Consider the following 22,379-nt stretch of genomic DNA (forward strand, 5'->3'; position numbering starts at 1 on the left):
TCTAAAGATATAACAAAAAAATTGTATTAAAATATACCATATAATATATTCACTGCGTATATCTACTCATGTGGAGTCCAATAAAATTAGGTTTTCTATTTTATGATTTTTTTTGTGATTTACTATAATTTTTCAAAGATTCAGTTAAAATAAACATAAAAGAAAAACAGTAAAACCACCCTCAAACCCGCTCAAGGAGGTCGTGCGACTGGTTTCGGCAGTTCGAGGAGGCTAGTCGGCCGGTTTTAAAGTTCAGGGAGGAAAAACAGACTCAGCCCAAAGTTTAGGGAGGCAAAAATGATTTCTTTTCCTTTCAGATTAGATAGAGTCAGATAGACACATCAAGAAATTCAGCCTTTATTTGGAACTCTTTTGAAAGAAAATTGGGCCTTCCAAGTCCAACCAACCACTGCTCGGACTCAAATGCGGCCCATTTCCACGCTCACTAGGACCCCTTTCATAATTGCCATTGTTCCTGCCGACACGTGAGCAGCCAGGCAGGATCAGGTGAGTGAGCTCCATCATGGATAGACAGCACGGCAATCGTTCTGCATCAAGGTATAGACAGACGGTCGCTCGCTGGCGCTATGTTGATCCTTGCCATCCTCCCCGAACGAACAACGAACCCTCGAACAATGCAATCCACTGTAACTTATTGAACCAACCAATTGGACCTGTCGCTCCCACCCGCACCTGAAGGCTTCGCTGCAGCTGACGACGCGAGCTAGAAAGTTGAGAGCGCCAGCAACACCGCGTGCACCGTGTCCGGATGCAGTTCCCCTGCTGTTGGCGAAGTGGGAGAGAAATATAGCCTCTCGTACGTGTTCCCTCCACCGCCCGCAGGTTTCTCCCTTCTCCTTGTTGGCTTCCGCGTCGAGGAATCGGCCGCCGACGACCCGTCGCTTTTTCTTTTTCTTTTTTCTGGCCGAACCACGTGCGCGCCCACCACATCGCGTTGCTTCCTCCTGCACTCTGCCGTGGATGGCACTGGCAGGCAGCGAGCTCGATCAGGCCATGGCCACCACTGTTTCAGGTCCCACTGGGTGTTCATTGTTCAAGGACCATAAATGTGATGCATGGATCACCATCAGTGGCCACGGCGCATGGTGATCCATCAGTGGCCATGGAGCTCGAGCCTCCGTGTCACCTCCTCCAATTGCCTCCACCGCCAGTCGATCGATCGGCTGCGCAGCCCAATCTTGATTGGATCATTGTTTGTTGGCTTCGAGCTTGCCAGACCTTTACAAAGGTTCAGCTATGCTATCTCGATCAGGTCCGAGATGGCCGGGCATCAGCATTGCTGGCTTTCCAATGACAGAAAACGGAGCATTTATTTTACCGGGCTCGTTTTCAGCCGGTACTAACACACATTTATAATTAGCACCAGAACGTTAGAACAATGTCATAGAGAAGCATTTAGTATTGGCTGGAGCCACCAGCCGGCACTAAGTGCGCTATCGATACCGTCGCGCAACGGCTAGGGGCAACTTAGTATTGGCTGGAGAGACCAGCCGGTACTAAATGGCACCAATGACATTTAGTACCGGTTGGTGGCTTCAGCAGGTACTAACTACTAAGTGAAGAGCTATAGTACCAGCTGGAGCTTCCAGCAGGTACTAATGCGTCTTCTATATATCAGCTCACCTATTTCCTTCCCAAGCCCGAGCCAAGCATTTGACGAGCTCGGGCTTTTTCTTCTCCATAGCATTTTAGAGAGGAGATGATGTCTATTTTTTTCAAGTTTTGTGGGAATTTCACTCATCCAAGTGTGCCAAAGGTTAGCAACTTCATCCTCTCTTCTTTATGATCTTTATGCTTCGTTTCATGCTCCATAGTTAGAGAAATTTGTGGTTTTTAGAAAGAGTGAGAAAGAGCACGATTTGCATATTGATTTGAGATGTATAGAACCGATGACTTGAATTTGAGAGAAGGTTTATTGGATAGTTTGAGTGTTGCTAATTTATAGTGCTTTTTTAAATTATAAGTGTATGTTGACGATCAAAATTAGCACAACTGGTGGAACCGGCCAGACCTCTTCCCTAAATCGGTCAGACCGGTCTAGTCAACTTATTCAAAATGCAAAATACATTTCACCATTGGATAGCTCTCGTCGAGTAGATCAAGATTCATATATAGAACACCCAATTTGGAGTCCGGTTGAGAGAGATATGACTTCGAGAAGATCTGCACCCCGGGCAGACTGGTCAGACCGGTTCGCAGGGGCGATCAGACCGGTTTTGGTCTATAGAATCCGTGTAAAAGTTGTATTTTGGCACGGGATTTGCTAGGGTTTCAACCCTATTCTGGGCAAGACCTCCACACCCTACAAATATAAACGGCCACGGCCGATTGAGGGGGTCCAATCGATTAAAAACAATCCAATACATTACTTTTCTATATGTTTATTGCTTTTACTTTTATCTCCAAACCCTAGCTCTTCCAACCTTAATCTGCTGTTCTTTCTTCATCTCCGCGATGTCTGAAGGCGTTCTAGGTGGCCTGCCAATCCTAGAACAACTCTATGTGCGTCTGCCCTGATGGGGTCCCTTCTGGGCGAGCGTTCGTCAGACTTCGCCGTTCTTCACTGGCGAACCGGTCTGACCGGTCCCTCTGACCGATCTGACCGCCCTGAGCATCGGCGCTGCGTTTGTGCCGTCGCTCGCTGCGCTATCTAGTGCGTTCGTGTGTGTTGGCTCTAAAATTGCGCCAACACACTTTGACGACTACGCTGGGGAAGAAAGATCTTGGTTATTTAAAACCGATCTAATCTACTCCATCTACTATCATGGTGAAGCTGTCAAATCCTGGTGAGATCGATCCCGATAACATCAGCAGACCATCTATTGATGAGTTGCCGCCCGAGGATCGTCAAGCTTATGATGCCTTCATAAAGGAGTGAAGAGTAGAGCAAACGGCGCAAGGAAAAAGAACTTGAAGAAAAGCGTCAGTGGTTCTTGTCTCACTTTTCCAAGAATCGGAAGGGTGATATCTCCGAGGACAAAGATGTGGTCATTCTTTCGGATGAAGAAGAACAAGCCAAATCAAGTGCCACTGTAAGTGCTGCAACATCACCTATTACTTTGGAGCAAATTTCTCAATTGGTGGTTAGTGGTCAAGAAAAAAATACTTGCTACTGTTCAAGGCATGATTGATAAATCATTAGGAAAACAACCTTTGACTGATGATGGTAGTGCTTCCGGTTTTAATGTTGATAGCATTTTTCAGTATAATACTATGCCTCCTGAATCATCGGCAGCATATGCACATTATTATGCATGGCATGCCAATGAATTTTTATAATGATCAGAAAGACCCAGAATACTATCGTGGGCATGGAGCAGTCGGACCGGTCACGCCGACCGGTCAGACGAGTCATTAGGACCGGTTCCAACCGGTCAGACCGGTTCTGGGGCTTTAGTTGCATATCCATCTTCTCCTGAACCAATTACTAGTATATCTCATGTTTCGGCTGACTTTAGCCGAATGAATAATTCATACGGTGCAGTGCCAAATAATAGTCATATGCAGCGAATACTGTATACACAAACGAATCATGCACCGCATATGCCGAATAATTCTAGTGTTAATGTGCAAAAGCCAAATGACTCTTATTTTAATCAAATACTTGAGAAACATAAGAAAAAATTGACTATTATGTTTAAAGAAAATTTCGGCATAGAACTTAAGGACAAAATTCTTGTTTGTCAAAAGTCTTATCCTTAGAGTTTTGGTTCTATTTCTTATCCTCAGAATTAGGATGTCAGAATTTATTAAGTTCACTGGAGAGAATAGTAGAACTACATGGGAGCATATTAGTCAGTTTAATGCACGGATGAGAATTTATGGAAGTCTTGATCATTTGAAAATTAGAATGTTCCTTTTATCATTATCTGGTACTACTTTTTTATGGTTTTCGGCATTAGCTCCTAATTCTGTGCAAACATGGTTTCAATTAGAATGTAAATTTCATGATTATTTTTATAATGGTGAAAATGAGTTGAGGTTATGTCATTTAACACCGGTTAAGCAAAAAAACATAATGAATCTGTTGCTGATTTAGAGATACAAAAAATCGATGTTATAGCTTGGTTATTTCTGAAAATGATCTTGCCAAATTAGCTCTTAATGGTTTGAGGTCTCATATTAAAAAAATTAGAAAGATGAGTTCTTAACCATTAATCAAGTTTTGCAAAGGGCTTTGGCTCAAGAAAGCCGAAGTAAAGAGTCCAAATTTAAATCTGATCGTCTTGGTATGCATATGGTATATGGTGATTCTTCAGACGATGAGAATAGTGAAATTTATGCTGCTGAATTTGTATGGTCACCTAGCGATAAACCTAGCACTTGTGCTTCTTTAAAGCCGATTCCTAAAAATCGGCATGATGAAATTAAATACACTTTCGATGTGTCTAAGTGTGATAGAATCTTTGATGAGTTAGCAAAGTTTGGAAAGATTAAGTTTTCTCACACTATTCCATCGGTAGATGAGTTGATGCGACGTGCTTATTGTAAGTTACATAATGCCCATGCTACCAATGATTGCAATATTCTTCGTAGACAAATTCAATCGGCTATAAATGAAGGACGGTTGGTTATTTCTGGAATGCAAATTGAATAATTTATCAAAATTCTTTTCCAATGCATACGCATGTGCTTGAGTTGTAAAATCCCAAGGTTTTAATTCGGCCGAATAAAGCCGAATCAACAAAAGGAAAAATGTGATTATTGGAGAAGAGAGGCCTGAGAAAAAGATGCTACAGAATAAAACATCTTGAGCTATTTCAGCGCTCGGGGGGCAATACAAAAGGAAGGCCAACAGCAAGTCGACCGGTCTGACCTGATCCAGGACCAGTCGGACCGGTCTGTCCAATGAATCTGGGGGCTCCTCTAAAAGCAAGATAAGGACGAGTTTTAAGAAACTCTTGGCCAAATATGAGAAGCAAGGAGCTGCTCAGAAGAAGAAGAAGCAATCAGGTGAAGCCAAGAATATGAGTTCATCATCAAAACTTCAAGGGCAATCAAGAGAATTTTGACGAAGACTATGTCGACGAAGACTTTTCGACGAAGTCCCATTTCGTCGAAGATAACTTCGACGAAGATAATTTCGATGAAAACTTTTCGTTGAAGACCGTGTCGACGAAGAGAATTCGACAAAGACCATGTCGACGAAGACCCGTTTGGACGAAGATAATTTCGACGAAGACAACTCGACAAAGGCTATTTCGACGAAGCCAATTCGACGAAGATCATTGTGACGATGATAATTTCGATGAAGATAATTTCGACAAAGGTCGTTTTGACGAAGCCAAGTCGATGAAGACCATTGTGACAAAGATAATTTCGGCGAAGATAATTTCGACGAAGGCCGTTTTGACGAAGACCATTTCGGCGAAGACCATAGTGACCAAGATAATTTGGACGAAGACCATTAATTTCGACGACGGTCTATGACCGACGAAGACCGCCTGCGTCATGGGCTGGGGGCACCCATATAATAAATAGCCCGAAGATGATACCTTTGTGTTATCGCCATAAATTAACTTGTTAATTAATGGGCCGCGAGTGAGTTGGGCTTAATGAAGAAATTAAAGGAGGCTAACGAATCGCCTCCTGCATTAGCGTTTGGGCCATGTGGGCCATGTATCTTTAGATTTAGTTCAGTTTGAGCTAGAGGTAGAGTCCGATATGGACACGTTAGTTTAGATTGTTGTCCAAGTCTCCGGACTATAAATATATACTCTATGACATTTGTCAAAGGAGGAACGTCATTACGTTTTGCAAACAACAACTCTCGGCGCACCGCCACTCCTAATTCTAGGATTTCGTCCAAGTAAGCAGCATGCTGCCCTGATCACTTCTTGCGATCAGGGCAGCGTTGTTCTCGCTTTTACCTTGGTATTACTCGTACTGAAGCGTTTTTGATGGCGAGTAGTGCTAGTTATCCTGATTTTCGTAGCATGATTTTTAGTAGATTCATCATGCTTTTGTTGCTTATCATCTACGAACATCATGTCATCTCTGCGCGATCATGTTTTAATCTTATACTAATTCTCGTTGCATGGAATTAGTCGCGTAGAGATGACACTCTGCTCTTTTTTTATCTAGTAGATCTAATCTGTTATGGTTAGTTCTTATATTTAAGAATTGGCGTAATATCTGCTAGTTTAGGCCTTGCAAACGGGTTGGACAATCCGGCGACGTATTAGATACTTTGCCTTGATCTTAATAGGGATTGATCCGGGAATTGGCTTTCGCTTGTTCTTAGGCCTCTTTTCTGGTCAAGGTTCGGTTATCTTTTTCGCTTGTTAGGCCTAACTACGTGTAGGATGTTCCGATCTAGCAGTGAAGCTTTTTTACCGTCGTGGATTAGATTTGCTAGATTTAATTGAAGCAGTTTTTGCAGTTATTTGCTTTATCCATTACCATCTGGATATGCAGATCCAATCTGACACCGGGACTCGATCGGCTCTTTAAAGCCGATGTAAGAGTCGTCCCGGGGAGCCGACCACAGCTCGGACTAATGTTTACACGTGTCTGTGCTTGTAGGCAAATCGTCAAAGGCACGTTCGCACCCTCCTGATCGGGTATAGATCAGGTGGCACACCCTGCATCTCCGGAAGCGACGGCGTGTGCCAGGATCTGGGCCGTTGACCGAGGGACCGGTGCCAGCCAGCGCCCCAGCAGCCTCACGGCTCCTCGTGTTGCCTGTCACTATTCGCCGGTGGGTTTTGACCGACAACACTTTGATGAAGAGCTTGTAGAAAAAATATGTGGTATTCTTGCAAACGAAAAGTTAGAATAAGCATATGATTAAGCAAGGCTTTTCGAAGGGTAAAGCGTAAGCCATTAAGCAAGGTATTGGTCGTCCTTGCCATAAAAATGAGGACGGACTGTGCCCGCTTATTCTGGGCATTTCAGCCCCCTCAGCTGATGGCAACACCCCTTTGAATAAGAGGGGTAGGTTGCTTCAGCGCTGAGAACCGAAAGGTAGTAATATAGTCTCTTCGGTACCCAACAAAAGAGTTAGACAAATCCATATGTATATAAGAAACTAATTCTTCGATAACTGTGCAAGCTGTATATTAATGCATTAGAATACTAGTAGTGCTAAGAATAAGTGGCGACTTCTGAGAGTGGGTCGAAGGCATAATTTGCAATTATAACTAAACTGAATTTAAATAGGGAAAGTGAAATGGGGTGCAGAAAGCCATATTATATACCCATTCTCTAGAAGAATTATATATAAGTATGACCGAAGCTCCATTGTAAAAATGAAAAGAATTCCGAAGCCCCAATATGATAGACCGAAAGGGATGCAATGCTCATGAATGATTCCAACAGTTTTAGTTAATCATGAACAGATATTGGTAGATAAATAAAATCTAGTGATTGACGTAGCACTGTTAGTGACAGCATCTTCGGTGGAAGCAGGGGCGGAGCCAGGATTTTTTCATTATTAGGGGGGCCAACCATGCTAATTTATATAAAAATTTAATCAAAATTCAAATTTTCAATGTAAATTTGGGAGCCATAAGGGGGCAGCCCCCCCCCCCCCCCGGTCTATGCCCCTGGGTGGAAGCCGAAGGGGGTTACCACTTACCAATGAATGATGAAAAAATTGATTTTGAAAAGAAAAAAAATCAATCCCGAATCACCATTTAAGGGTGAAAAATTCATTCCGACGGGAAAAACAGATCCGGCTAGCGAAGGCAATATGCAGCGGACTTTGCTACCTTTCTCACGTAGCAAAAGACAAGCAGAACAAAAACTCTCGTGTTAGCTGAGAACAAAAACTTGAGAAAGCCACGAGTGAACGAAGTTGTTCGGTTCAGGCAATTGTTTTTACGGAATATAAGACTTGAATATATTACATAGAGGCATGCATCAACAAACGAAATGGTTGAGTTGGCTCACGATGTTACCTGCAGGTCGCGGGTTCCATTCCTACCTCCGGACTGCGCGCACGCGCGAGTCCAAGTCTCGTGGACCCGCGCCTTCATTATGGGCCGATGTCAGGGATGCGCTGGGCTGGTTGGGGCGCGCTTCGCCGCGTGTCTAAGTTGTGGGGGGCGCGTCTGCCATGTCGAGGGCCGGAGGGTACGCTTCGCCGCGGGCCGAAGCCCGTAGGGAGTGCGCGGGGCGGCGTAGCCGCTGCAGGCCGCCGCGCTTCTTGTCGTGGGCCGCCTTCGCCGCAGCCGTAGACCTTGAGCGCGCTGGGCTGCCGGTGGCCGCCTTCGCCTCGGGCCGAAGACCGGGAGCACTAGGCCATCTTCGCAGCGGGCCGAAGACCTGGAGCGCGCCATGCTGGGCCGCCGGTGGCCGCCTTCGCCGCAGGCCGAAGACCGGGAGCGCTGGGCCACCTTCGCCGCGGGCACATTTGCCTAGAATAAAGGAAGACCATGAGAGCGACCTTGTGTGCCGAAGCCAAGTAGCTGACGTGCACTGTTTGCTGAAGATGGATCGAAGGCCCGCGGAGGGCGAGCCAAAGCTGTTGCGCCCGTCTTCGCGTTGTGCCTGCCGAAGAGGCTGTCTTCGCGTTGTGCCTGCCGAAGAAGACGTCGCTCGTCGTGGGTCAAAGGTGTAGCAGGCCGAAGGAGCACACCGCTTTGATTATTGTGGTACTCGTGGGCTTTGATTTCATGCCAGATACGTGGTGGGTGTCAAACTGTTGGGGAGAAGACTCCGCCAAGCAGTAGAGAGAGAGGGACATCAAGAGCTCCAAGAGAACATCAAGAGCTCCAAGAGAGAGAGAGAGAGTCAGTCTCCCCTTTGACCCCTTGGGTCAGCTATAAATATAGGAGGGGAGGTGGTAATTTGCCTCCGGCCTCTTGATGAATACAATATTTACAAATAGGTCTTTGGGCCATCGCATGAGACTCATTTACAATATGTGTTGAGCCATTCCCCCAACACCCCCTTAGAACAAATATATGGCCGATGTGTTAATCATCGCCCTTAGACAATTTTGGTCCAGAGTTGCCAAAGAACAGGGGGGTATATGTTGACGACCAAAATTGGCACAACTGGTGGAACAAGTCAGACCTCTTCCCTAAACCGGTCAGACCAGTCTGGTCAACTTGTTCAAAATGTAAAATAGACTTCACCATTGGACAGCTCTCGTCGAGTAGATCAAGATTCATATAAAGAACATCCAATTTGGAGTCCGGATGAGGGAGATATGACTTCGGGAAGATTTGCACCCCGGACAGATCGATCAGACCAGTTCGCAGGGGCGGTCAAACTGGTTTCGGTCTGTAGAATCTGTGTAAAAGTTGTATTTTGGCACGGGATTTGCTAGAGTTTCAACCCTATTCGGGGCAAGACCTCCCCACCCTATAAATATAAAGGGCCACGACCGATTGAGGGATCCAATCGATTAAAAACACTTCAATACATTACTTTTCTTTATATTTATTGTCTTTACTTTTATCTCCAAACTCTAGCTCTTTCAACCTCAATCTGTTATTCTTCCTTCGTCTCCGCGACGTCTGAAGACGTTCTAGGTGGCCTGCTGATCCTAGAACAACCCTATGTGTGCCTGCCCTGACGGATCCCTTTCGGGCGAGCGTTCTGTCGGACTTCGCCGTTCTTCACCGGCGAACCAGTCTGACCGGTCCCTTTGACCGGTATGACCGCTCTGAGTATCGGCGTTGCGTTTGTGCCGTCGCTGCTGCGCGATCTAGCGCGTTCGTGTGTGTTATCCCTAAATTTGCGCCAACAGTATATACTATAGATAAATTTCAATTTGAATATTTATTTGAGAATGCGAAATGTCAAATTGAATAATTATTGAAAGTGAAATGGAGATACATACTTGGTATTTATTTTATATTACTAATAGATTATTTTGACACTCTAATAATTTATTTACTCAGGTTCACTGACCGGGGTTCCCGCCGGTACAAATACTAGTTTTTCTAGCAGTGTTCATTGCCTATCTCTCTGCTGGTAGTTTCTTTGTGAGGCTTTAAGGATTCCAGCACCACACACGGCTCCTTGCTCATCAGGACATGTACGGGATGACTATGAGAGAATGGGGCGAGAATGTTGATCGAGGTCGACGACGCTGCTGAACGACTGACACACTGTGACCCAAATGGAACCCAACACTGCCCTGCACATGCCGGGAGCCTACCTTGCCGACTGCGGTGCCCGCGAGCGGCCATGGGGACCCCTCTCGCTCATCCCTGCTCATTCAGAGACGCGCAGGTAGCCCCATTGCTCAACCATGCCAGCACCATGTCAGTTCGCTCTCACTAGTCGTCCGACCCGATCGAACGATCGAGTAGCGTACAAACCCCATTAATATTGTTCTTTCTTCTTCGATCAAATAAGATCTTTTCTGATATTATCACTGTCGGTAAACTTTGGTCTACAAGCCAATCCTTTGTTGTTGTCTGCCATGCTCACCTTCTTGATCGATATTATTCTCCCGTGCTTGGCACTACATACTTGCTGAAATTCTCTCTCAATTACAGTTCGCAGTTCTGCATCGGTGGAAGGGCAGTAGAAGCACATTATGATTGCATACACATCCTTCATCAGCCCGAGCCCAGGCCATCCATCCGCTTCTACTTTGTCCCCTTCCTTTTGTCTCGCGAAGCCAAAGCTACGTACCTGCTACTCGATCATCTGTTAGTTTCTGTCTGTCAGGTTCCCAGTTTTGGATCATCCGTATGCACGCTTTCGCCGGGGATGCCGCGCATTCATGCTGCTAGTGCTAGCTGATCAGCGCTGCCATGCCGCGGATCTTTCAACGGCCGACATAGAAACATCAATAGCCCATTCCGATCTGTGCTGCTCATCCTCTCTGCATGTACTTTGATTGCCAGTGCTGAGAAACTTGTATGACAGCAACATGCATCGAGTAATCTATCTTTGCAAGACACAAGATAACAGAAGAGGGATGTGCATGCAGTACAAATTAGCTAGTAGACCACCATGTGATGTTCTTCCGTCCCTGATCAAGCTCGAGAAAGCCCGGATCGACAAAATCAAGCGATGCGAGGACAAGATTCCCGAGTGCGAAAGGCACCACCGCCGGCCGCGCACATGGGTCGTTGGCTTTTGCTAGCGACGTTTCGGTTCGGAGGCGGTGGCTACTTTCCAAGAGATTGTTCATCACTGGCCTCATCATGTCTTGGTCCAGAGCAAAGCCGCAGCGAGAGGGAGCAGCACCTCCTCTGATTCGTTCCACCCTGCATGCATAAGCATGACACGCCAATCATTTGACCATACTACTTGGCAGCGTGGCATACTTCTGGAACAAATCGTAAGTGCCCTTTCAACCACAAAATTAATTAACTCGATCGATCACAAGAAATATATAGAAAAGGTGAAAGGAAAATCAAGGAGCGATCGAGCTGTAGCAGCACAGCAAGATCCTTTCTGCCGATCGAGTGCCGACATCTTGGCTTGGCATCGGAATTGGCAGCATCGACACGCCGTGCGAGTTCGAGCCATTCCCTGTCGTCTCTTTCAGACTGCAGCTGCAGGCGCACCGCCTGTTCATGGGTAAGGGTGTGTTTAGATGAAATACAAAAAAGAATTGCGACGGAATTTTACTAATTTGAAGTACTAAATGAAGTTTATTTACAAAACTTTTTGCACAGATGGGTTGTAAATCGCGAGACGAATCTAATAATCATAATTAATCCATGATTAATTAATAATTAGCGGATGGTTACTGTAGCATCACTGTTGCAAATCATGGATTATGTAGGCTCATTAGATTCGTGTCGCGATTTACAGTCCATCCATGAAAAAAGTTTTGTAAATAAATTTCATTTAGTACTATATGCATATGTCGAAACATTCGATGTGACGTTTTTTTTGTTTACAGAGTTTATGGGGTGGGAACTAAACAGGCCTAAGAGTGTGTGATGGGATGGCTGCGAGAATCTGCTGACGCCTACTGCGGTGCGGCCTGCTACTGCTCCTGCTCGTCTCTACCTCTGCCTCTGCGTAACCATCTTTACAGGGCTGCAGGCTGCTATGTATCCACCCTTCGCTGTCGTCTAAGCAAGTGTGTCTATCACTGGCTGCCGTACGGATTTCATGCTTTGGATCCAGCGTGTGGTCCAGGCCTGGCCTTGACACTGCCACCCGGATACCGCAACTAAAAAAAAAGATTTCATCAGTCTCCTTGGATTTTAACTGTTTCATATAAACTTTAGACAGAATTCCTGAATTACAAACTGTCCTGAATCCTTTGTTGTCAGAGGTCCCAGAAACATGCATGTGTTGCACAAATTAAAGAAGGCCAACTAATTAACGCAACCGTGAGGAGGCCAGCTTATCCAAATTGCGCACCACTAGCTAAAGCTAAACTGCTGGCTAGATTCCCTTTCCCTCTCCTTTTAGGCTGGAAACGGTGCTGTATTCTACAAGAAAAGCAAGAGAACGAAGAACATTGATCTGCTCCTGTCCTTCCCCTTTTCCACTGAATCGCTAACAGATGATCGATGATGCGATCGAGGCCTGAATTAACTGACGCAAAAACACTCATAAACAAAGCCCTTAATTAGCAGCTAATATAATAGTTAAGGTAGCCATGAAGAACATCCATATGGCGGTGGTTTAAGCGTGGAAGCGCTGCATGCAGGCGTGGCAGGTGATCTCGAGCGCCGCGGCGGATCCGGCGGCGATCCGGCGCGCGGCCATCGCCTTGACGCGCTCCACCTTGTCCACCTCGCCGCGGGCGCGCTCCCAGATGGCCCGCGCCCGCGCGAACTCCCGCTCCGCGAGCTCCAGCTCCCGCCGCGCCAGCTCCATCACGCGCTCCGCGTACGCCCGCTCCGCCGACGCCATCCGGGCCTGCTCCGCCGTCTGCCGCTTCAGCGCCTGCACGTCCGCGGCGCCCGCTGCCGCCTTCTTGATCTGGTCGGCGGCGGCGGCTGCTGGTGACTGGGGTACAGGCGGTGGTCCAATGCTGATGGATAGGTTCAGGTCCAGCTGCGGGTGGTCGTCGGAGGAGCTCGCAGGCGGCCGAGGGGCGTGGAAGGCGGCGTCGAGAGGCGTGGTTGTGGGGAGGAGGAAAAGCTGGAGCTCCCTCTCGCCGCGCTGGGGCTCCATGATGGCCGCTGAGAAGAGGGGAGTGAGCATGGCAGAGGGGCTCGTGCTTGGTGCTGGTGCTGCTGGTAGTGTGGATTGTGGAACCGGATCTTTATACGATATAAACTGGCAGAGTGGCAGTTGATTTTACCAGAAAGCCCTTGCAATCCACTCCACTGGTGCTATACTAGTGCTCCAGGTAGCCGGCATGCCCGTGAAATCGTCCTGCCATGGAATGTTTGAGACCTTCTTGGAGGTGTATGCGATGATACATCTCATGTCTGAGTCAGTGGTCCTATTTGTTAGAGTGGCAGTGGACGTGTCGGACCATTTTGCCCTTGTAACGGTCGTCCTTAGCCGGGTGTGCAGTTAAACTCTTCTCCCTTATCTGATCACGTTTCTCCATAAGCTTAAAATGTGTGGGCACTAATTTGTTCTTTTACAAATGCTCTACAATAGATATTACTAAGTAGCTATGTAGAGGACAGGACGTGGTCTTGGTATGATGATTCTATCATTTTGATATAATTGTCTAAGATTAGTCGCATAATTCCATTGATCGAATGTACAACGCAAGTGTATAGGGGCACATACCATTTTATTAGGTGTTTGGAACTAACATTGAAAATGCATATTCATGTAGAGGAGGTCCACGGAGTGCACCGATATTAATATTAATATAACTAGGCGTATAGCCCGTGCATTTGCGCGGTTAGTATTGAAATTAAAAAATTTGCATGTCGTTGTATCCTTACTTAAAGGTTATACTATTTTTTACCATATATCATCCTGTTCATTATCGTAAATTATGTCGATTAAAACAATTCAACTATGATCTACCTATAATAACATTTTGATTTGTTGAGCTTTAATAATATTATGCAAATAATTATTCTTATTTTCATTTTACTTTGATTGATTGTTGTTAGCTTTAGTTTTTATTAATATTATATATTTGTAACTAATACATAGCTAAATGGTATTTTATATTTAATTTTTCATAATAGCATTGATGGGTGATTTTTAATTAGGCACAGGGGCATTTTAGGCTAATTTTTATCGTAATGGCAGTGGTGGGTAATTTTTATTTTTCTATTTTCTCTGATTAATGTGAGAATTTCTAGATCTTGAGAGCGAATGTGGAGACTCCATTTGTTGGCCAAATAATAAGATAATAGATTATTTATCACTGTTTTCCTTGAACTACCATCTACCCATGGTCCAACCAATGCAATGCAACACTGCCACCAGAAGTCCCTTCCATCGCCTCTCACTCGAACGCCAAACCATTTTTCTTTTATTTTTTGTTTTCTAGAAATTCTATCACTGTTGGTACTAAAATCAGCAGCAATAGGAAACCTATTTTCACTGCTCATTATCTACTGCCTGTTCCGAATTCGGTAGCAATGGTACATAATTTGGAACTTCTACAAACAAAGTCCTTTTAGAACCTGCCTACTGCCATCCCGAGACAGAAAACATCATATAAAACAGTTAATTTATTCTCACACATAGATGCATCATAAGACACTAGACTCGATGTGATAGAGGGAAAGCAGAAATCTACTTGTACTAGCGTTCGCTTTTACCACAAGTAGTGCAGACCATGTGAAACTGCGCTCAAGGTGATTGGGATAGCAAGCACGTGGTGTGTGGTTTGGGCTTATGTGTCAAGGATACAAAAGGCATTTCAGTCTCTTCTGCTCTTTTTTTTAGCAAATTCCTTCAGTACCATAAATAATTATGTGTTCCTTGTGTATAAATTTTTTTAAATTGCCCCGGTGGTCCTCACTGCCATTGAATCTAAAAGTAAGATTTATCCCCTTACTTCCACAACCGGAGGAACGAGTTCCTCAGATGTCGACTCCACGGAGAAGTAGTCGCCGGCATGTGGTCCAGCTCAGTGCCTGGGCCCATCAGTCAGTGACGATGTCCTGTGACTTTGACGTCAGGCGAGTCTCGTCCGCTCGAACAAGATGGGAGAGCCATTAGCATCACATAAATAACACTGACCAACTGGACCACCAGAAAAAACTTATCATTTCCTCCTCTCTTTCTAAAAAAGATTAATCCACCTATTCCTCTCCCCTCCCAACGCTTCCATCCTCTGGAGGAAGTCACTCCGCGCTATCTCTCGACTTTTCCTCTTGCTACAGTAGAAGAGGGCGAATTCGAGGCGACTTTCCCTCGGGCACCGGATCCGCCGCCTCTCCACCGCGTCAGCCTGCCTCTTAGGCGCCGGAGGTGATGGAGAGCGGCAGATCCGGTGGCCGGTGTACATATATCTTCTATCTAGTCTCATCCTAGGTAGGGTAGGACGGTTTTTTTCCCTCCGGCATCGGTGTCGGATTGGGGCTTTTGCTCGCCGGGACTCAATCATGGCGGGGATTTCGAGTTCGTCGAGTTTCCTGCTACGGTGGAGGCCAGGTGCGTCTGCTCTACTCTAATAATGGGGGAGTCGACAGTTGTTCTCTTCCCCTGGTTAGAGTTTGCCTTGAGTTGGGTCGCCGGATGTTCTTCGGGGATGTTTTTGGGCGACGCCATCTCTGTGGTCTATCTTCTTGTGAAGGGGATGGATCTAATTTGCTCCCCCATGAGCATTTCCTTTTGCGTTGGCGGCTCTGTCGTCGGCGCCAGACTCCTGTTCCGGTCACTGGTGTCTTATTCGGTGATGGAGGATCGCTTGCTGCTCTTCCTCGACTTCGACGATGATGGCCGATGTGCTTGGGAGGCCGTTTATTCGGCATCGATGCCTGGCAGTAAGTCCTCCTCTGCGTTTTCTTCCACAAGCTGGGGGTCTCGTCGGGTGGTTTGGGCGAGCTGCTCTTTTGGACGGTGTGCTTCTTCCCCGATGCCGGCGGATTCAAAAGAGGTGCGATGTCCAGGAGCTATGCGTGAAGATTCAAGGACTTTATTCTTAAATTTGAATGGTTTGAGGGTCTTGTACGCAAATTTGCATTTCTGGAGGATGGGGATGATGGACTTTATTGTAAATTTTTTTTCCTCCAGGGTACTCGTTGTAAAAGCCGGGCTTTTATAAAATGGGTTCCAGGTCCCTTCGCAAAAAAAAAAACGCTTCCATCCTCTGCGACCCTCACAGTGATTCCGCCTCCGGCGCAATGGCGGAATGGCCCACCGCCGTAGTCACGATCCTCCTCGCCCCGGCTCGGCTGCCGCACCTCAACGCCCCCTCGCCCCGTCTCGTGCAGCGTGGGGCTTCGTCTCGTGCACAATGGCGTGCAGCTCAAGGTCTGGATGCTCGACGACTGATCACCTGCTGCGCTGTGGCACGGTGGCGTCTTAAGCACGCCGTCAAGCTCGACGGCGTCGTGGAGGGAGGATGCGGGAGTATGAGCTACGAGGCTCGGTTCCTGGCGCTGCACTCAGAGAAAGACGCGGCATACATGTGTGGTCGGCGTTGGAGATGATAATATGTTTCTTCTCCTTGGGATCATCAGTAGAACTTGGGGAGGTATATATACCGTTGGAGATGATGACACGTGGAATTCTCTCTTTTTTTTTGAAACGACATGGAATTCTCATTGGTTTTCCCTTTGGAGCTAGAGAACGAGACAGCTGCACGGCGCCTTTATCGAGATCGAAATAAAGATTTGAATAATGCACGTGACATTATCTCAAATAATAATGTTTGTTTGGTAGAAAGATAGCTTTGTTACAATCACTCTCCAAGTGCTTTGTTTGCAGCCCACAAATTACTCTCTCTCTCTCTCTCTCTCTCTCTCTCTCTCTCGCGAAGTGCTTCTGATCCACATGCATATGAGCTCCTTTTGTGCACTTTAAGGTCGGCATGAGGTGGTTTCAGATGCGACCCATGATTTCTCGCCTACACGATGCATGTGCTCTTCTGAGTTCGGAGAAGCTTCTTCTACCATGCATGGATTACTATACGCTGGTCCCATCTAGCAGCCTTTTGGATGTGAAAACTACAAATTTGTGGGCCCAGTCTCTTATATTAGAGGTGTTTAAGAACAAATGTACATGTATTTATATGAGCATCTTTGTTTCAATGTTTGTACTATAATCCGAGGAAGAAAAAAAAAGACAAGGGAAAATTAAAAGAGATATAAAGAGGCAGAGACGGGACAGGCTGAGGAATAAAGGCAAGTGAGATCGAGAAAGATGAGGGAGATCCTGTTGCAGTGAGGGCGATGGTGGCCAAAGGCTGCTTCCGTTTGGACGTCTGCTCGATCTGCCCGGCAGTGGTGGGAGACCATGATGCACGAATCATTGTCCCCGAACCCAGCCGGTATCCGTCGTCCTGGACCCATGCGTGGAGAACAGAACAACACAAGGCGTCAAGGCATACAAAGCTGAAAGCTCCGTTTGTAAAGGTGATGGTGAGTAGCTGACCTAGGCGCCCTGGACCTGCATGTGTTTACACGATGATGCGATGCAAAGCTGCAGCTGCCTCTGCCCGGACATGCTCCATGTCCCCCGGCCCGGTCCATTGAAATCCGATCCCCTCAGCCTCTCAGTTTTATTCTCGCTCTCAGCTCCGGGCTCCTCCAGGCTGCAGGCCATGTAAAGCTAGCTAGGCCGGCGCCAAGTCACCCGCATCATGTAGGGCGTGATTAATTTCCGCACCTGCAAAGCAGCGTTTTGTTTGGTTGACGGACGTGTTCAGCCAGGCTATCTAAAGATTATGCTTGGTTGCCTATTCGACCAGCAGCCAATCCACTTCTTTACCTGGTGCTCGCTCGCTCGCTTGTCCCCCTTGCATCTGCTGAGCCAGGTTACGGAGATGATACAACCAACCAATCAATAGGATCTTGCGTCGTGATGAGAGCTGGTTGGGCCAATAACGCCTCGTATGTACTTATACCTGATCCCGTGGACAAGTGTTTTTTTTTTCAGTTCGATTCTTTTTGTAAACTATTTCAACATTAGGATTCTCTGTAAAACTACTTTTAAAAATGAATCAAATGTAAGGTCCTGTTTGGTAGAGCTCCTAGAGCAGCTTTCTAGGCCGAGTCCAAGAGAGCTCCACCAAACAATTTTTTCTGAGAGAAGTGCTTCTTCGAGTGAATGTTTTCCAGTGGTACCGGCTCGGAAAGTGAAGTTTGCTGCCGTCAGATTCTTTTTTCGAGATACGTGCCACTGCCAGACGGTGCGCCTCGTCCATTTTCTGCCTCAGTCTGAGGCACCCCCTGGGCCCATTTGTCAGCTCTATCCCCTTCCTCCGTTGCCTGGCATGCGAACCTCTCTCTCTCTTTTATTTGCCAGTCTATCCCCTTCCTTGATCGGACCTGGATTCAGTGACATCGCCACATCATGTCAACACGTAACATTGGGGGGAATCTGAACCGTGGAAGGAGCATCGGACGATCCTCTACGCCAGCCCACCCCTCGACTCCGTTTTGACCGGCATATCCCGTTTGGGCTAAACAGGCGCCAAACTCCCGCGACGCTCCCTCACTCGGCCCATCCCGCGTCCCGCGGACGTCCCAATCCCACGGGAGACGCCGGGGCGCCGCCGTGGCGCGAGCGGCAAGGAGTGGGCCGCCGCCACCGAGCGCGACCAAGGAGGCCGCCCCCGCCGCGGGAGCGAGAACAGGGAGACGCCGGGGCGCCGCTGCCGCGCGAGCAGCAAGGAGGAGTTCTCCGCCGTCGGAGCACGAGCAGAGAGACGCCGGAGCGCCGCCGGAGCGCCGCCGTCGCGCGAGCAGCAAGAGGAGCCCGCCGCCGCCGGAGCGCAAGTAGGGAGGCCGCCGCCGCCGCGCGAGCGCGAGTAGGAGGCCGCGTTTGGGGAGGCTACATGCTGTTTAGCAGGTATAAATGCACGTCAACTCCATGATGTTATCTGAGTGTCATATCTGAGCAGCCAGCTAGAGGCTAAATTCGATCGATGATCTATGTCTAGAGTTCCAGATGGATAATGTGTGCTTGATTCTGGTCCATGTGCTCTTGATTAATGGACTTTTCATCGACCAAGTATAACATACAAGATTAATCATGAGCACCAATAGGATAGTGCATTTTAAATCTATCATTGCTTACATTACTGCTTCCTGCTTTGCTGCTTTTTATGAAACATGTTTTGTGTTGTTTCAGTCTTCCAATGCTATGTTTGAGATGATGAAATAGGTGTTCTGATTATTACAATTGCGATTTTTTTCAGAAATTCGAGTACCGAGCATTTAATTGTTGTGGAAGACAATGACAGAAGTTGATAGGAAGATAGCTGAACTTGGTTTGAGGTTTAGCAATCCAGATGAGGGTTGGCTTTTTTGGGTGGCATATGGTGGTCGTACTGGTTTTGATGTGAGGAAAAGATGCACAAATACAAGCACAATGGATGGTAAGGTGACTTCATGCAGATATGTGTGTTCCAATGAAGGTCATCGAAGAAAAAAGGAATCAGAACATGCGAGAAAGTGTTTTAGAGATGAAACAAGAACTGATTGCAAAGCTCGGATGGTTATTTCATTGGATCGAGGTCCGGGAAATTATGAGGTCATTGATGTTGTGCTTGAACACAACCACCCACCCCACTTACCACAGACCCTCCACTTGATGAAATCACAACGGAAAATTTCAGAACTCCAAGCTTACCCAGCTTGTGACAGCTCCAAATTATGGTGATGATATTCTATGTGATCAAGATCTGTTTTAGTCTTTGCAAGATGGTTACATGGCTTTTGTACAGGAAGGTTCGATGGCTTTTGGATAGGATAGTTAGATGCCTTTTGGACAGCACTAACTATAGTCTTTTGTGATCTCTGTTTAGTATTTTGGACAGAGCTAATTATAGTATGTTGTGGCCAAACTGTACAAGTGACTGTGGCCTACCCTTAGACATGTATGCTCCAAATGATATATATGAATGACAATGCAAGAATGAGCATTCTGATTTGGTTACATCATTTGTTATGTGTTAAATACGTGAACCAGTATTTTGAATTTGATGATTGCTTTCAGCTCTACTTATGCACCTCTAATTATGGAGACATTCTGCCAAATTTTTAAGAATATAATATCACAAAAGTAACTGATTCATTCATTCATTTAAATTACAGCTTACATGAGTCATAGAACCAAATCAATCTCAATCAGTTTGCCCAAGTGAATCAATTTGCCAACTCTCACAATGCTAACTCACAATCAGTTTACATAATCAATTTGCCCAACTCTCAATCAGTTTACAGGATCGGTTTGCACTGCCAATTCTACTTCCAATTAGGAGTCTTGCTTCCCAGCAGCAGGGTAGGACTGCCTGCACTGCTTCGACGGCGTCCAGCGGCGTCCTCGCCTTTGCTCGCGGCGGCACGACCACCGCGTCCACCTCCACGCGCCCAGTGCCGTCCCAGGGGCGGATTCCAGCGCCGGTGGCCCGGCGGACTCCACTGGCGCCGTCCCCCAGCCCGTCGGCGTCGACCCTGGCTCGCGCGGCGGCCCGCCCGCGTCCCCAGTCCTCCGCGGCGAGGGGCACGCCTGCCTTTCAATCCGGTGCCGGCGGCGGCAGAGCAGTGGTGCGTTGCCCCTGCAGGCTCCCGCGGCGGCGGCCCCTGCAGCCTCCGCGTCGGCTTCCGCGGCGGCGGCCCCTGCAGCCTCCCATGGCGGCTCCAGCAGCGGCGCTCCCCAGTCGCGCCGGGCCGGCGGGCTCCAGTGCCGGCGGCGGCAGAGCAGGGGTGCGACGCCCGCCCGCTCGCCCGGCCCTCGCACGGCGTCCAGCCGTTCCCTCCCTGCGGCGCGCGGCGAGGTGAAAACGGGTCCGCTCGTCCAATTTCGGTGCGATGCGACGGGGTGGGGAAAACGGGATTCTTCAGCCGGATGAGTATGAGACGTCCGATTTGTTTTCGGCGGCTCAGGTTCCCCCAATGTTACGTGTTGACATGATGTGGCGATGTCACCGGATCCGGGTCCTCCTTGATCCCCTTTCTTTCCTGCTGCAGATCTCTAACCAGACCTTTCCCCTTCATTCCCTCTTCCGCTTCTCCAATCCTTGCACGCCATACCTCCCCCCTACGCCTACCACCATGGATCGCCATCCACCATTGCTCCTGTAAGCGCGCCTGATTGTGGGCAGCGATTACAAGAACCTGTTTTCCGCTGTTATTGTGGTGATCCCGCTTGGTCCGTAACCTCAGAGACACCCCGGAGTCCTGGCCGCAAATTCTACATGTGCCGCAAGGCAGGATTCGAGAGGGTGTGTGTCGCCGCCCATGTGATTGATCCCCTCCTTTTTTTTCACTCAACCGAAATCTATTTTTTCTGTTTGGTATTATAGGGCTGCAAGCTTTGGATTTGGGAGGATATACTTTTACGATTTGTGGATGAAATGGTTTAGTACTGCAGCGCATCAACGCATGACTGCCTCCATATGAACAACTTTCCATGGCTCATGAAGCATTGGTCGTGAATGAGGAGAAGCTTGCTAGGGAGTAGGGTCTACCAAGAAGCTGAGGCTATGGAGGCCAAAATGCTGCTCAAACTCCAGGAGTTGGAAGTGAAGTTGCAAGAGTCCCAGGAAGCGAACCATGCAGCGTATTGGTCAGGATTTGAAATGTTTGACTTCAAGGAGAAGTGTGCTTATATAATAGGCCACACATTTGTGTTTCACCTAGATACATATAATAGGCCGCTAGAGATTATGACGACAACAAGTTCATCAATGTTTTCTCCAAGGTATGGATCACATGTAATCAGCACTATTTTTCTTACATTTGTGTTTTGCCCAGATACATATCACTGGAGCTGTTCTCTGATTTTTATTTTATTTTATTTTGAACTGCAGGAATACATGGAGCATCCAGGGAAGGAGAATGAAAGCTCCCACCACCCAAAACCTGTCACATGTATGTATGGTTTAGTGTTCTCTAGCTCCACAACAAATAGATTTGTTTGAAGCTAAGATGTGCTGGTATTGTTCCAGGAGTTCTCTTCAGAGGCCAGCGCAAAACATTTGGTATTTAAGGTCATAGCAATGGTCTACCAACTTCTCAGCATGGCTGGGAATGTGGGCAACATACCTACCAGACTTGTTGATTGACGTCTTGGATATTTGAAGAGAGTGGTCTCATGTCGCCAAAGCTAATCAAAACATTTTGCAGATTGCCTAGCATTTAGTAGCACACCATACCTAAACTGTTGATTAGTACTTTTGGTGGATTGTCAGTAACATTGTTTTATGCCTCTGATGTGAACATCATCATGATTTGGTCAGGTCTGTTTTAAACATTCTCTATTGGCATTTCTTGCCAAAACAAGGCAGTGGTTTGCTATCAGCTTTGTTAAAGAATCCATTGTCAATTCCATAAACCATGCTACCTGGCAGCTTGCATACAGTAGGATGATGATTAGGACGA

The 22,379-nt window shown here is 47.1% G+C and overlaps 2 protein-coding genes across 3 annotated transcripts; one reads left to right on the forward strand and one right to left on the reverse strand.

Moving 5' to 3' along the window:
- Positions 1-12,145: 12,145 nt before the first annotated feature.
- LOC120702578 (protein indeterminate-domain 16-like) lies at positions 12,146-13,299 on the reverse strand. The gene has a single exon (XM_039986441.1). The coding sequence runs from the start codon at positions 13,102-13,104 to the stop codon at positions 12,580-12,582; it is 525 nt and encodes a 174-aa protein (XP_039842375.1). The 5' UTR covers positions 13,105-13,299; the 3' UTR covers positions 12,146-12,579.
- Positions 13,300-20,931: 7,632 nt separating this feature from the next.
- Positions 20,932-22,309, forward strand: LOC120702588. Of its 2 annotated transcripts, none has more exons than XM_039986451.1 (4): positions 20,932-21,220; positions 21,302-21,699; positions 21,809-21,869; positions 21,947-22,309. In XM_039986451.1, exons 2-4 carry the CDS (start codon positions 21,434-21,436, stop codon positions 22,061-22,063), a joined length of 444 nt encoding a protein of 147 aa, XP_039842385.1. In that variant the 5' UTR covers positions 20,932-21,220; positions 21,302-21,433; the 3' UTR covers positions 22,064-22,309. The 2 variants fall into 2 exon arrangements, with proteins under 2 accessions (XP_039842385.1, XP_039842393.1); XM_039986459.1 differs by having other exon boundaries at positions 20,943-21,220; positions 21,370-21,699.
- The last annotated feature ends 70 nt before the right edge of the window (positions 22,310-22,379 follow it).

The sequence above is a fragment of the Panicum virgatum genome, chromosome 1K (assembly GCF_016808335.1).
Source record: "Panicum virgatum strain AP13 chromosome 1K, P.virgatum_v5, whole genome shotgun sequence".
Taxonomy (NCBI): Eukaryota; Viridiplantae; Streptophyta; class Magnoliopsida; order Poales; family Poaceae; genus Panicum; species Panicum virgatum.